This window comes from Botryllus schlosseri, chromosome 8 (genome assembly GCF_051294905.1).
Source record: "Botryllus schlosseri isolate E-star chromosome 8, Bs_hap1, whole genome shotgun sequence".
Lineage (NCBI taxonomy): Eukaryota > Metazoa > Chordata > Ascidiacea > Stolidobranchia > Styelidae > Botryllus > Botryllus schlosseri.
Window position 1 is genome coordinate 27,740,404 of NC_137243.1, and position 15,002 is coordinate 27,755,405.

Sequence of the window (15,002 nt, forward strand, 5' to 3'; positions counted from 1 at the left end):
AAAATGAGTTGTCTGAACGCAAAATTTGCGATGTTGGTTACTAAATATGCAACAGATTCGACGCATTAATGTAGGCCTGCGACGAAAAGACCATTCCCGTCGCATTTACGTGAATCTTTGTAAATAAACATTCGAGAGTACGTCACGGCATATCGATTTGAATTCAGTTTTGTTCTCGCTCTTCCCGTACGAATATGAATACGTAGGCTACCGCCTCTACATTTCTTGCTTTTGTGGGGGCATGGCGATGACGATAAACGCCTACCGCCAAGGCGGCGTAAGTTCGATTCCGCGTTGGTGGTTAGCCTGGGCCTGGACACTAACATCGAAAAGGAACTGTAACATCAGGCACTAGGCCAGAGGTGGATGCCACTTCAAGAGACCGCGACTACAACCGCAACTGGTCGTTCGGCATCCTCCTATGATCTATATCTGTTCGCTACGTCGCATTGTTTGCGTGTGTCTTGTTCGGATGAATATATTATCGGAGGATTATTGATATTGACGGCTATTATGTCCTGGTATGTGTCCGTAAGCTACATGAATAATCGAAATGCGTCTGTGAATAGCAAAAAGGTTGGTCACTCTCGCACTAGGTAAACGTTTCAATATCTACGCGGGGGAGATGGCGTAGTGGCAACGATAAGCGCCAACCGATCTGGCGGAGCAGGCTCGATTCCCTTCGGAGGTTTATCTGGGCTCCTCTACCCGCACCGTTGCCGTTCTTACGGCGACAAAAAAGACCCGACGAAAGAAAGCACTCACAAGGAATGGAAAGAAATAGTAGACAGGGCCGCGGCTTCAACAAGATCAACATCGAAAAGAACTGCGACATCGGGCACTCGGCCGAGGTGGATGTTAGATTAAAAGGAACGCAACTGCATGCGTGTCGTTCGACATCCTCCTATTACGTCGACTACATCGCATTGTGTCTTGTCACATTGTACATTGTGGGTGACTTGTTCAGATGCAAAATATAACCCAACGATTATTGCTATGGTGGTAGTGATTCCCAAGAATCTCTAAGTAATTGAAATCTTGATGTTTTTACTGATCAAATTGTCACGCAAAACAAGTTTGAGCTCAGAGTAGCGCGCTTCTTGAATACGGGGTAGGGTTGCCATACGTCCGCAACTCCACATATTTTCCAGCAAAAATAGCAAAATCCACTGATTTCGGTCTTCATCAGCTAGCTTTACTGGCTTGGTAGAAGTGTCCTCCTTTCCTGATTCCAAAATATGGTGACCCGATCATAGTGCATGTTTCGAGATTCGTTTTCTCTTAATTCACGTTCCCGTCATTCCCAAATATATTTGTTGTATTTTGTCGCCTGAGATATAATGTGCCAGGGAAAAAGCGACCCTAATATTTTTAGTCAGAATTATTTAATCGAAATCGGCCGACTCAAATTGGGGTCACGGCCCATGCTTTGAGAACTGGTGCTGTCAAATAGGCTTAATGAGGCGCCCGATTACATGCTGTGTATTGGATTTCGCTGAAATGGGATATATATCATTTTGGCTCTGCGTGATCGACAAGATGATAGCAGGGTATAGAGATTGTGGTACGCGAGTGCTGTTCGGAAGTAGCCTAGATCTGGTCATAATGACTCGAGTAGCCTATATAGCCTATACATTCAATGGAGTATTAATTCTAGTCATTCGAGTTGAGCAGTGAGGGACGATATGTTTGAGTACAGGCTACTGAAATTATACTACAATTGCCGCTAAAAGTTATAATTTTCAACGATGAGATTACAGTACAATACTTTTTTTTGCACTAAGATATAAGAATCGATTGGGTAGCATTCGAAATATGTAGTGTCTGTAGTGTATGTAGTGAACGTGATCAACTCAGAGCATTAACGTAGGGTCACCATATTTTGGAATCAGGAAAGGAGGCGACATTTTTTCAAAATTTTCAGACTTAGAATACTGGAGTAAAACCGGAAAATATGGAAAATTCATCACGAAATTGTAGTTGGTTGACTAAAAAAAAGCTCAACTCCTGAAATACAGTTTTTCTTTCATATTTACCGTTGGTTGACTAAAAATGGTCGTCGCTTACGTTCAAACCACGAATTTCCTGTTTAGCGTCATTTATGCCCATTTCACTCGAATCTATCCATCATCTTAGCTCTAAAAGCTGTAAAGGAGGAAGAATTGATAAAAATGAGGACATTGTGGCATTGTATTCTTTGAGGTCGCGTGAGAGGTGACTATTTGGATTTTTCACCTTATTCATACTGTTACGGCGTCATACCGAGCGATGCTAGAATACTCTGCTCGAATCGTGTTACTCGATTCAGAATCGAATTACTGGCTACTCGATTTTGCCCAATGCCAAGCCCTGTTCGCAAGTAAACAATTTGGGTAGCATTTCTCCACGAGGCGTCACAGCTATTGTAATGACGTCGGACGCGCTTGACTGCTCTCGTACAATGGAGATCGGCCATTGCTGTGTGCAAAATGCTCAAGGCTTGGCGTGTCCCATGCTTAGTTCGCTTTTACCTCGCGACATATTGGATATTTAACTAGACAGCCCTGTTCCCGGATCAATTCGTGCAAGGTATGTCATGTTACTACTATCGCTATTTTGCTAATCGATGGTCGATGTTACGTTTTTGTGAAATTTTGGAAATAATTGATTGCTGCTACAGCTGTGTTGAAGTTGCAAGCTGCCGTGCAGCGCTATAACTATAATCAAACGCGTATTGTGGTTTTCTGTGTTCATTCAAACTAGGTCGACATCTGGTACACTTAGCGCATGCTATTATGAATCTCGACCCTGACAAGTAATTTGCAGCAAAGCTGCTGTTTGCTGCAATGCCGTGCAACATAGGTGCATTGTTAGCCGTGAATGGTGTGTTCCGGCCGGAAGTCGGGTACCTATGGATGTGAAACTACAGTAATCTCAACAATTGAGCCGTACTCTAAGCCCTTCTTCAAGTTTTTTTAAACATTTCTTGCACTTTCGGAGAACTCAGAACTGCAATGGGCAAATCAGTATGTGCATGCATTGGTGTAGTCTGCAATGGGCGATAATGCAGTTTAACTGAAATGTGCACATTTGATATACAAGAAATGCATTGTGAATTTTGTACCATCATTCATGCCATATTGATTATTTTGAATAGTAGGTCTATATTCATGTTGAAGTAAACCGGAATATTTACTCTTCCCAATTCTCTACTAGTTGCAGACGATTAGGCCTACCCTTAACAAGTGTCAGCTGAAAAGATTCATTCTTATTTCAATATGAATATGGTATTCACTTGTATATTGGAGTTCGTTACTTATAGGAATCTCTTCAAGTATTGCATGTTGTATCAGTTTTTTACACTGCTTTTACTATTTCTGTGACTGTGGGACTTACTATGGTTTTTTAGGCTTGCTTAGCCTTAGCCTTGCAACAATTATCTACAGATAGCTTATGATGCTTTATTCACTGTTATGCTGGTAGAAATGTCTGCACCAAGTAATACTGCGATAGTAGGTTGATAAATGGGCAATATCACTAGTCACACCGATCCTTATTTCTCCAGTAAGTAATACGGTAACGATTTATAGTCTTTTTATATGCTATATTTGAACCTGGCCAGAAAGGGACATCATAATGATGTGTCTATTGATTGCTATAAGACAATCGATTTTAGTTTTGCTTCCATCTTGTGGAAATGCAACTTGAATGATGTAAACAAATTTGTAATTTTGTATATACAATTACAAGTTACTGATATCTTTTTAGTGTAAGTTTTGATGCCTATTTCACATCTAACTGAAAACTTGATAATGGCCAGTAAAATTGATCATAACAATAAGAAGTATTACGAATGCTAGATTCACTTCTGTTCAAAACCGCCGTCAAGGTTATTGAGTCGTAGTCTGCATCAAAGATGTCTAAAATTGCAAACAATAAATTTGATTTTTTTGTTAACGTGATTGAAGAGCCATAGAAATGAAAATCAGTATTGTAAATAGTAATTACAATACTAACAAATATTGCAAGTAGTGTCATAATATCGATGTCTTGTAGCCTATGAAATAACATTCACCTGCAGAAGTACAGAAAGAAGTTTCAGTAGTGGGGTCTACTAGTAAAGTGTTCTAACTTCACAGCACAGCTATGGTTGTTATACGAATTGGCATTTCCACATATCTATTCTAATTATGCTATGCTCACACTCTGACCATTCTACTCTAATTGATCTCTTGATGATCGAACTATACTCTCGGTAAGCCTGATGGCAGCTTTCTTCCGTGTCGGCCTATTTTTTCAAAAGATTCACGAAGTTATCGCCATGTGTTGTAGTGGCGGCTGATTTGATATAGACTGTGATGCAACTGTAGCTTTGTCAATTTGAAAATGTGGTGGGTATCTGTATACCAGACTTGTAGACTAGATAATGCTGGTTGTCTAATTCGACTAATTATAACAAAATACCGGTAACCTAATTTGTGAAGTATTTCTATGCTCCCATTTTAATTCTAATATATTTTCTGGTTTTCTTGGAAATGCTACAGAAGACCTGTGAAGTGCGAAACGAGCCAATCTTTGCCATTCCCATGCTTATGAGAATCAGCTGTGGTTTGATAGGAAATGTATGTGATACAAGTTATTGTAATCTAATGGAAAAGCGACATGATTACGTAGGGAAGCCTAGCCTATACCATGCAATGTATGTAAACATTCACATTGTTTATCGGTAAATTATGATTCAAAGTCGATTAACTGTAAATCAACTTTACATAAAAGACTATGAAAAAATTTTCAATGGTAAAAGCATATGCATATTTGGTATTTGTTTGTGTCTCTAGGCTATCATGTGCGGTCTTTTGCTGCTGAACTTGTGAAACTGTATGCATGTTTTACGCTGGTAACTGATTTCCTATAATGATAAATCATACATACATGCTTCAAAGCAGAACACAAAGTTTCGTTGTCTGTTCAGCTTGACTTTGGCCTTATACAAGATGGCATCCAGTTCAGGTCCTAAATTCCACCGTTGTTTGAAGGTATGGAAATAACCGTGATCAAATATGAGTGTGAGACGTTGTATGAGATGTGACCATATCGTTAACTATAGCACAGCCTGATCAGTTCGGAAAGTTTTGTTGTAGTCAAATCCGTGTAAAGTTGCACTTAATTTTCACAAAATTTGCATTTATGGACAAGTTCCTTGAAATTATTAGGGTATGAGATACTCGAATCGCTCCATATCCAAGGCACTGTAGCAAAACTCAATGTTGGCGACTTCAACAAAGTCAATAGCCTGTAAAAATTGACCCAGTGAAAATACAATTTTAGGTGGTCGAGCCTGAATGTATGTCAAATCAGAAAAGAAAGTGAAATAATCAAGTGAACTATTTACATATAGTGCCAAATATTTCCAGTAAAAAGATGGTTGCATAAAAAATTGAAAAAAGTTGCAAAAAGTTGCATGAAAAAATGAAGAAAAGTTGCAAAAAGTTGCCGTATAAAATTCCTCCTTACAGATTAAAACACCAAACTACATAACTTCTCCGTATTTAGGAAGATGCCGGAAGTTGTGAAAATAAGTTGCAAATACTTGCCCTACTAATCAGCAAAGTATTTTCCTCACCCATCTGATGGAATACAGGCTCTAAGATGGCTCGTTACACTTGTACGAACAGTTAGTTGACGGTCAACCAAATACTGGTTTTTCAGTAATTCTAGTTCTAGTTTGGGATTTTGAAAATTGAGTAGGCTAGGTCTAGTTCTAGTTGCGCATTTTCAGAAAAATTTAGTGAGCTGGCATTTCTCGTAAATCGTGATGCCGGTGTTCTGTTGTGTGATGTTCTTGCAGCCATTGCTAGCTCAGAGTAATTACTACCAACAGTGGCGTAGCGTAGGCGTGAGTTTTTTGGGACAGAACCCCTCTAATTTCAAACTCAAAACCCTGTCATTTTAAAATGCCGATTTTGTCACCAATATTTATCAGCCTAGTTCATTTGCAGTTTGTATTATCAGTTACTAGTTAGTCGCAGATTAGATCTAGTAGTTAGTTCCGGTTGTAACTGCGAGATTTGAAAAGTGAATAATGTAGTTCTAGTTCCAATTGTGCATTTTGAGAATCCAGTAGTTTGTACAAATCTCAGGCTCGTGCATATGGAGTATCAATTTGAAACACAACACAATCATTTGGCCATCCCTGTCACATGAAAATAATTGGAAAACCGAGAGAAAGCCTAGTTGTATCATGTTGCAAATTCATATCAGTTGTCAATTGCGTATTAGGAAGCTACTCTCATGTTTGTTCATACTGCGGCATTGGATTCATTACTTTTGATCTGCCAAAGCCAAATTTGGAAAGCCATAATTTAATAGTACGTATGGTCCATTGATGTGGTTCATTGAATTGGAATATGGGGTTAGTTACATTTCAATTTAACTGTGTTTTGTCATCATAAATCTTATGGGCATGCGAATAGTGCCTCGCAAATGCCAAAAAACACTAAGCCTCGTTGCGATGTAATGTAGTGGCAGTTGTAGTAGTTTTACGCCGACTTCAAGATTGACAATACTGTAAAACGTGTTTACTGTACTGCAATTCATTCATCATTGTGTGTATAGACTTTTACAAAGTACTGGACTTTCGAAATGTACTACTAGAACAGATTACTTCTTAAAACTCCCAACTAGAACTAGAGCTAATCACTTTTCAAAACTCGCAGCTAGTGCTTTACCTGGAGCTATTCACTTTTAAAAGTGACAACTAGAACTAGAAATGCACAGTTTTCAAACCTCGCAACTAGAACTAGAACTACTCAGTTTTTAAAGCTCGCAACTAGAACTAGGACCAACTAGATTGGTGGTTTTCACAAGTACGCCTGTAATACTACACTACAGTAGCTAAGATTTGATATGTTAGGAAAGCTTGTTAGTGGACTTTATGTTGACTTTTTCAACGTAAGCCCATCATCTGTACTTGATGTACTTGATATTTAATTGACATGGTGTTGTTGAAGTTAACCTATCGTGTGGGCCTATCAATGTGCATAATAAATATGACTTCCTATTGTTACACTTGCTCTTGAGGAATGAACAAGTGACGATATTGATACATAGCGAGGAATAGTTACAATGTGGCATGCAAATGGTTGCCATAGAGTAGATGCAGGATTGCGCGTGATGCTTCAGTATCGTAGTAGTTTAAGGTAATGTTTGTGAAATAGCCTACGCTGCGCCAAAGTGCGGTTCACGGTTGATTGGACTTTGTCTAAAAAGATTGTGGTTTGACGCATTCTTGACTTCCATGCATAAGCTGTTACTGTTGTATGCCATTCCAAACACAGCCTATAAGTAGTTGATAGGCCTATCATCTGACATGATTTCGTCTTACATTATGTAGTGAATCTTGCTATTTGTGTGCATAGCTTCGATATATATTATGGCATTGCAAAGGGAATTGCTGGTAGACTTGAATCAGTTTGCTGTGAGTGATTTACAAGAAGGCTGTAAAACTGTACAAGTCAAATATATACACAAGAAAAGTGATGTGAAATCTTATGCTACTATCCTATACGATTTGTTTGATTTCATTTGTTGTCTGCCTGGGTGTTTTGTTTACATTGGGCATAAACAGGGGCATGAGTACTATACCATTTATTATGTATAATTTGAGCTTGAGATCATTGGTCAATAGGATTGAATTATTATCTATTGTTTTGGGTGTCGTTCTTTGTTTTATGCTGCTGGGAGATGCAATTTCTGGTTTCTTATGTCGTTGTTGTTTTGCTTATTGTAAAGATGTTTACTACGCTAGATCAACATTTAATAGCCTATGCTATTGAGGCCAAGTTGGGATTTCATTGGTAATTTCATTGGTAAACCAAAGACTAATTGTCTTTGGTTTAGTGCGGACACTCGTAACAGTAAAACTAAATGATGATGGAGCTCGTTACATGCAGTAGCGCTTCTTATCCTACCTGATCAGTGATCAGCGATATTCAATGACTTGCTGTTAGGGCTTGGCTAAATCGAGTACCTGAATCGAGTGTTAGGCTTCAAGACGAGTATTCGGGAAGTGCTTATTATGACACCATAAGAATTAGAATGACATGGGAAGAAAAAATATATACATTTTAATGTGACCACAATGAATGCAATACCAGTTTAACATTGCATTAAAGATAATTAGGTATTTTATGATCATACCTAATTTGTTGTACTTTGCGACAATGTTGTGAGTCGATGATGACTTCACAGAAATTCCATTTCTACTAACGTGCATAGCTTTGTACTACATGATGGTATACTGCGATACTACCAATCAACCTTTGAGATGGATCATTTAAATTTTAGTACTCCAAAAATGATTTCTCAATACTGAACTCATTAGAATGAATACCCGACACAGATTTGTTGAGTACTCCAATCATTGTGCTCAACCCACTTTTGGTTGCTGTCTGCAATTCATTAATAGAGGATGTGCTTTGAGAAACTGTCTGCCTTATCACAGGATGAAGTGCCGATAAGCAGTTGGTAGCTATGGAACAATTTTCCACGGAGGCTCCTTTGCAGAAAAGGGACGACAATTTACTTCTTGGTAGTAAAGATCCGCAATTGTCCCGTGTATTCGGTAAGTGGATATGTTCATGTCAGATCAACTAATGGATTGTCAAATACGCAACTAGAACTACAACTACATAGTTTTCAAAATTTTCAACTAAAACTAGAACTACATGCTTTTCAAAACCATCAAGTAGAACTAGAACTACTCACTTATCAAAATGCACAAGATGAACTACGGTAGCACTAAAACTACTGCATTTTCACAAGTAGTAACTAGAACTAGTACTGCATCTTTTTTAAAATTATCAAGTAGAACGAGATCTAGAACTACTCACTTTTCAAAATGTGTAAGAAGGACTAATGGGCTACTAGAACTACTGGATTTTCGCAACTCGTAACTAGAACTAGAACTACTCACTTTTTCAAACTACAACTAGAACTACGGCACTCACCTTTCAAAACTATCAACTAGAAATAAAACTAACAACCTAAAACTAAAACACAATTCTAACTAATAACTGATAATACAAATAACTAAAATGCACATATATTTGAAATTGAATCAACATTTCAAAAGGATGTGTTTTCTAGTTCAAAATAGTAGGGTTTGCGACCCCAAAAACTCATCTCTCACTACTCCGCTGTTAGTAGAGATGAGTCTGAGCTAGCAATGGGTTCAATGACATCACACAACAGAATACCAGTATCATGATTCATGCCAAACGACAAAACATATTTTCTAGTTGTGTAGAGATGGTAGGCTACATCTGCAGGAAAAAACAACTTGTTGCATTTATTTATGAGCATTATCCTAATTTGGTATGCAATTATTTTTTGTATATAGTTACTCTCTCCAGCCGCAAGTCGTAGTAAGGTTGGCATGAATATTTTTCAATTTTCCATGCCCAGTGTCAGAACATGTCCATAATTTGACAAAGCCTTATTTCATTTTGGTAAAGGTGACGGACCCAATACTCCTAGTGGAATTCCTGCCAATGATGTGAGCAGTCAAAGCGCCATGGACGATAGCGGGCAATTTCACGACGAGCAAGGACGAGAACTCGAGTACAGACTGTTTGAGGAGCAGTCTTATGTACCAGGTACGGTGCATTGTGTAGAGTGCATCACAGTTTTTGTGTGAAAATGGATTTTTAGACTTGGCAATCCTTCTTGTACTTTAATCTGTACTTCTAAACCTGTGGGAGTAATTTCAGTTGGTGCGTAGCAAATGCATTTTTTTCAAGTAAAATTACAGGTTTCACAAATTATTAACGTATTTCTTTCAAAAGTTTTCATCGAATGTATAGTTAAATACTTTATGTGTCATTCGACTCAGTTGCACCCCACCCAGATCAGCTTTTGAAGAAGAAACAATTGCAAGCATCACATTGATTTTTCTTTGTTATTGTCTGTTGCTAGTAATCATGGGTGGATTCGCTCGTGGGTTGCATTTGTTTTGAGATGTCCTTATTTGCTAATCCTATATGCATTTGGAGTAAAGTTGAGTCTTTCGTTAATTTATTGGTACCTTGGTACACAACAATATCATAGGATCTCGATAAGAAAAAGGTTGAGAACCACTGCTTTAAAGGATTTCAATATTCTTTGTCATTGTCTCGTTTTTAAATGCAGAACTACATTCGTTCTCCTTTATATTGAGTAGGCTTATTGGATTACTTGTAACACTGGAAAAATACCATGTGCAAAACAAAAGTTTTATGATTGAGAGAGGGAGATTGTTTATTAGTTTTCAACATTAGAGGTACAGAAATATTCACGGAGTAGGGACGGTTTTATATAATTGAGCCAAGAAACACATTCTAATTGCAATAGTTTGTCCTATTAATAAAATGAAAATAGCATTATAAAATGAAAAGCGATTAATTAAAAAAATGAGCTAGACTTAATTGTTATACGGTATCTCAACTTTTGTTATGCAGCAATATGATTATTGTCCAATTATAATGAGCCGTTATTGAGGAACTAAACATATCGTAGCATAACAAAAATTGAAATATATCACTAATGTAGACTGGATATAGAGAAACGAATTGTCACGTAACAAAAAATAAATTTCAAGTGTCAAAATACAAATATGGAACCTAAATGAATGTAAATGTGAATCTTGACGAATAATCATTTTAGCAATTTCCAACTCAAAGATATTCCGAGTCTATGATATACTGGCTTCATGAAACATTTCTACGAGTTCCATGCTGATAGTCTAATGATATTGTTGTTACCATGAAGTGCATGTAATTGAAATCTGCAGGTACCCGTGTGCCGAAAGCATATTGCGAGTTTGAATGCGCAATACTGAAGTATGCAATTGCTAGTTAGGTAATTCCATAGATCATCTGTGGAACCTTTTTGACAAGCCAACGAGCCCCCCCAAAAAATTACCTTGCGTAATAACAAGTAATTAGCCTACACATAGCAGTGTTGCGTTAGCCTTTTGATTGTACCGTTTAAGAAGATTTGAAAAAAAGTTAACTTTCATGTTGGAATAAAATGAATATCTGTACTGAACTCAAAACCTTGCAATCAAGCCCCGTTGATCTCAAATTATCTGCACGGCCATAGTCGTTATCTAAACTGGATTGCACCTGTGTGACAATGTTTATTTTCAGTACAAACTGCCAAAACTGGTATATTTGTAAGATAATTCTCTATTAGGCTTGCCGATTTGCCGAATTCAACACATTGATGGCATTAATCATAATTTACTTGTACTGAAGATCCAATCTAAGCGCCTTTATACTGATATTTGATATTTGAGTTTCAATGTGAATCATACTTAATGGTATAGGGAGTGACTTCCCGGGACGTTTTTATTGAGTTTGCAATTTTCAGCAGCATTGCTATCCTCCGAGTTACTTATTGAATCTTAGAGCAGTATTGTAATTTGTTTTCCTCAACATGTCGTTGACGTTTTTGTCATAACGTGACTCACGAAATGCCAAATGCTTGTTTGGATAATATTGAACATGTCCACTTGATGGATGTTGACCTGTTGAAAATCCTATGTCAAGTTGACAATGTGGCATGAAATGCTCTTGATAGCTCGCAACAACACATTGGAACATGGCGATTGGATTAAGTAGTGTGCTTTTGTTTATCATGACACCGTGTCTCTATCGATATGATTCATGGTAACTATCTTTTGCAATTTGATAGTCAATTTTGCTGGTCTGAAAGATACCTATTTTTATCATTAGAAGTTGATTTCATAAAGTCCAACCCCCTCCACTGCTACACTGTTTGGCTTTGTCAAGGGCTGCCTAAACTATTAAAGCCTATTGGTTTGCTGAAAATATTGAGTTGATATTCGACAATGAAATAAACATTAGTATCGTCCACGAGAGGTAAAAGATTATGGTCATTTTTGTGACATCACAGCATGGTTGTAGGGAGTCAGAACTGTAATCTGCAAATGCTAAAGTGGAAATATTGATCTATTTCTACTAGAATTTCGGTGTTCAGATGCAGCCTTTCCAGTTTATTTCATAAACAAGTGTAGCAATGGCATTTAGCATTTTTTCATTTCATTTATTTATTGTTGTCTATAATTCGCTGTCCTTTGCAGCAGATAAAAACATTGTAAACACACAATGTAGCCAGAGGTGGTGAAAGTAATCACCGGCGGCACTCATGTATAAGTAATCCATAGTATGGATTCATTGCAATTGAATTACGGAGTGTGACCAAGGGCTGCAAACAATGTACATTTGTACGACATGCAATACTTATTATTTAATGCGATAGAAGAATCCTTTCAATCCGATACACTCTGATATCACATTGGAACACAGTTGAAGTGAATGATAGAGCAGTGACCTACTCTGCGGACTATATTCAATACTGAGGTTGTCTTTGGCTTGGTGGTACCAAAGTCCTACCGTATCTGTTTATGATTTGACTTGTCAGCAGAGATATAGCAATGTTAAGTGGCCATTACATTTGAAGTGATTTGTTTGGGAATTTGAGTAAATATTGTTTGCTTTACTCACATCAACTTGAGACTGTATCTGGCTTTCACTTCATTGATTGCAAGTCAATTGTGTGTGTCTTGAGTAGATGAAAATATTGGAACTGGAAGAGTATTTTGAATATTACACCTTTGCCCCTTTCATATTCAATTATTGCCGTGCGATTAACACTCATTCCATTTACAGTGGACTTATCGCCGGCTAACCATCATGGACTGGCTGGAAATACCGGGACTTCTATAGAGATAGAAGGAAAAGCTGTTGTCAGGTACCAGTGATAAGTGAACACTGAACATAACTAGTCTTTGCCTATTTTATTGTTTTGCGCTACAATACTTTGCGTGTTGCATTACGTTCTCGCTTGCTATCTTGATTTCTGGAATCCTCGATTGCGGAGGACTGTTTCCAAAATGCGAGGTACATACGGTGGTCGCTGAGAAAGGCTTGGTATCAGACAAATACAATTACCAATATATTATATAGTTATCTGATGGTCAAGTAGCTATTGTTATTTGAGTAGTTCCAGTTTTAGTTGTGAATTTTGAACAGACAGTAGTCGTAGTTGTAGTCGCGAATGATACAGAATATGGGGCGTTTGGCACGAATCGTGATACCAGTGTTCTGTTGTGTGATGTTCATGCAGCCATTACTAGCTCAGAGTCAACCTTACTAACAATGGCATGCGTTTTGAAGGTAAAAATCCTTCCCAAACTGCAAACCCTGTCCTTTTTAAATGCTGAGTCCATCTCAAATAATTCTTAGCTCATTTGCAATTGAGAACTCAGTTATTGGTTATTCTTTTAGTCGGTTAGTAGCGGATTTTCAAAGTACAGTAGTTCTAGTTGCGAGTTTTGAAAAGTGAGTAGTTCTAGTTCTAGTTGCGTATTCTTAAAATCCAGTAGTTTGCACAAGACTGTTTGCGGAATAACATTACATCGCAAATTTTTTTTTCTGATTGGAAATTCGTCTTTTCAGAATATGCCATGACCATGATTAAAGTTTATTTGCTCACCGTATGAAATATCCCTGTCAAACCGTATAGTCATTACGCTCCATGAAGATATGAGCTTGAGCATGCAACATTTAGCATGTGACACTTAAGCTTGCAACTCTTGGGCATGTAGGTTCAAGTTAGAGTCATGGTTGAGTTAGGGTAGGATATAGTTTCATGTGAGGTTAGGGTTTGGATAGGGGTGAATTTCGGGGTAAGTTTTGGAATTGGGGTAAGTTTGGGGGTCACAAGCTCAAGTGTCGTATGCTAAGCGACGCATGATATAGGTTTTTCATTATGTTACCTACCCAGAAAGCAAAGTTACATAACCATGACATCATCACCACCGTTATGGACATCATTCAGAAATTTTGAAGCCATTTTCAAACAGAAAGTTTGTGCATATGAGCGAGTTTATGATAGATCATTTCCTGTTTTGAAATTTCTATTTCTTTGGGAATCGCTGAGTATTTCTTCCTCTATCCCGACAACTACAATATCTCATTTGATTCCCCTGGAACAGCTTACTCAATCAGTCTCAATGTGGCAGTAATCATAACAAATTACACGCTTCATACCTCGTTGACAAAATTAGGTTGCCGATAATTGTTTCTCTCTAGGCCCATAACTCAGAATCTATGCAAGTCCCTTTTCGGTGCACTTAAATCGGTATCTGTTGTAGGCTTAGGTGCGCAGCTTAACATGATTTAGCACGCTACTATTTGCTATTCAGGAGAAACGGGCCTACGAACGGGAAAGGTCCCTTCATTTCCGAGGCCCATAGCGCCGAAAAGTCTTTTGCGAGTAGAAGAGCTCTGGAAAAGCACCACGCCGATTTGCAGCCTGGTGCCCTAAATCTCATGGCTAAAAGGTATTCACTGGCCCTAGTGAAGACTTGGACAACTAGCTAATTATGGCTTTCTAATTAGGCTAATTGGAGCGAATGCCTGTAATCTAATTGTAACACATGCTCTAATATTAATTCTAATCTAATTTATGAAAATGCAACAATAAAACTTCATAGTGCAGAACGAGCCATGCTAATTTGTGCAATGTTTCATTGTTCCAATTCTAATTCAATTTGTAAAATGTTCCTGTCTCTCATTTCAATTTTAATCTAATTTCTGGTTTTCCTAAAAAATGCTATACAGGAGAACTATATAGAGCGAAATTAGCAAATCATGGTGTGCAGAGGATGGACTGTGATTTGATATGAACTGAACTTGGTTCAATGTCCAAGTTTTCGCGAATTCAGTAATTTTAATTGTAATCTAATTAGCTATCATTCTAATTTTAATCTAATTTGGAAAAAACGATGTAGCTATGATTCTAATTCTAAGATAATTTGGAAAACCGTGAATTTTTATGTTGTCCAACTCTGCCCTAGTTTCTTATTTGTTAGTCAGAGATTTTTACATATTTCTCTTTTCAAGGGGAGTTACCATCGAAGCAACAAATACTCGCAAGACTTCGATACAACAAGTACG

General features: G+C 37.7%; 1 protein-coding gene across 2 annotated transcripts in view; it reads left to right on the forward strand.

Annotated features, from left to right (window-relative positions):
• Nucleotides 1-2,409: 2,409 nt before the first annotated feature.
• Nucleotides 2,410-15,002, forward strand: part of LOC145445445 (uncharacterized) — a 77,245-nt gene continuing 64,652 nt past the window's right edge. For both annotated transcript variants that reach the window (XM_080323634.1, XM_080323635.1), the window contains exons 1-6: nucleotides 2,410-2,568; nucleotides 8,483-8,602; nucleotides 9,495-9,635; nucleotides 12,711-12,792; nucleotides 14,249-14,386; nucleotides 14,949-14,997. In XM_080323634.1, coding sequence (XP_080179760.1) covers nucleotides 8,512-8,602; nucleotides 9,495-9,635; nucleotides 12,711-12,792; nucleotides 14,249-14,386; nucleotides 14,949-14,997 — 501 coding nt within the window. In that variant the 5' untranslated portion in view covers nucleotides 2,410-2,568; nucleotides 8,483-8,511. The remainder of the gene's footprint in view (nucleotides 2,569-8,482; nucleotides 8,603-9,494; nucleotides 9,636-12,710; nucleotides 12,793-14,248; nucleotides 14,387-14,948; nucleotides 14,998-15,002) is intronic.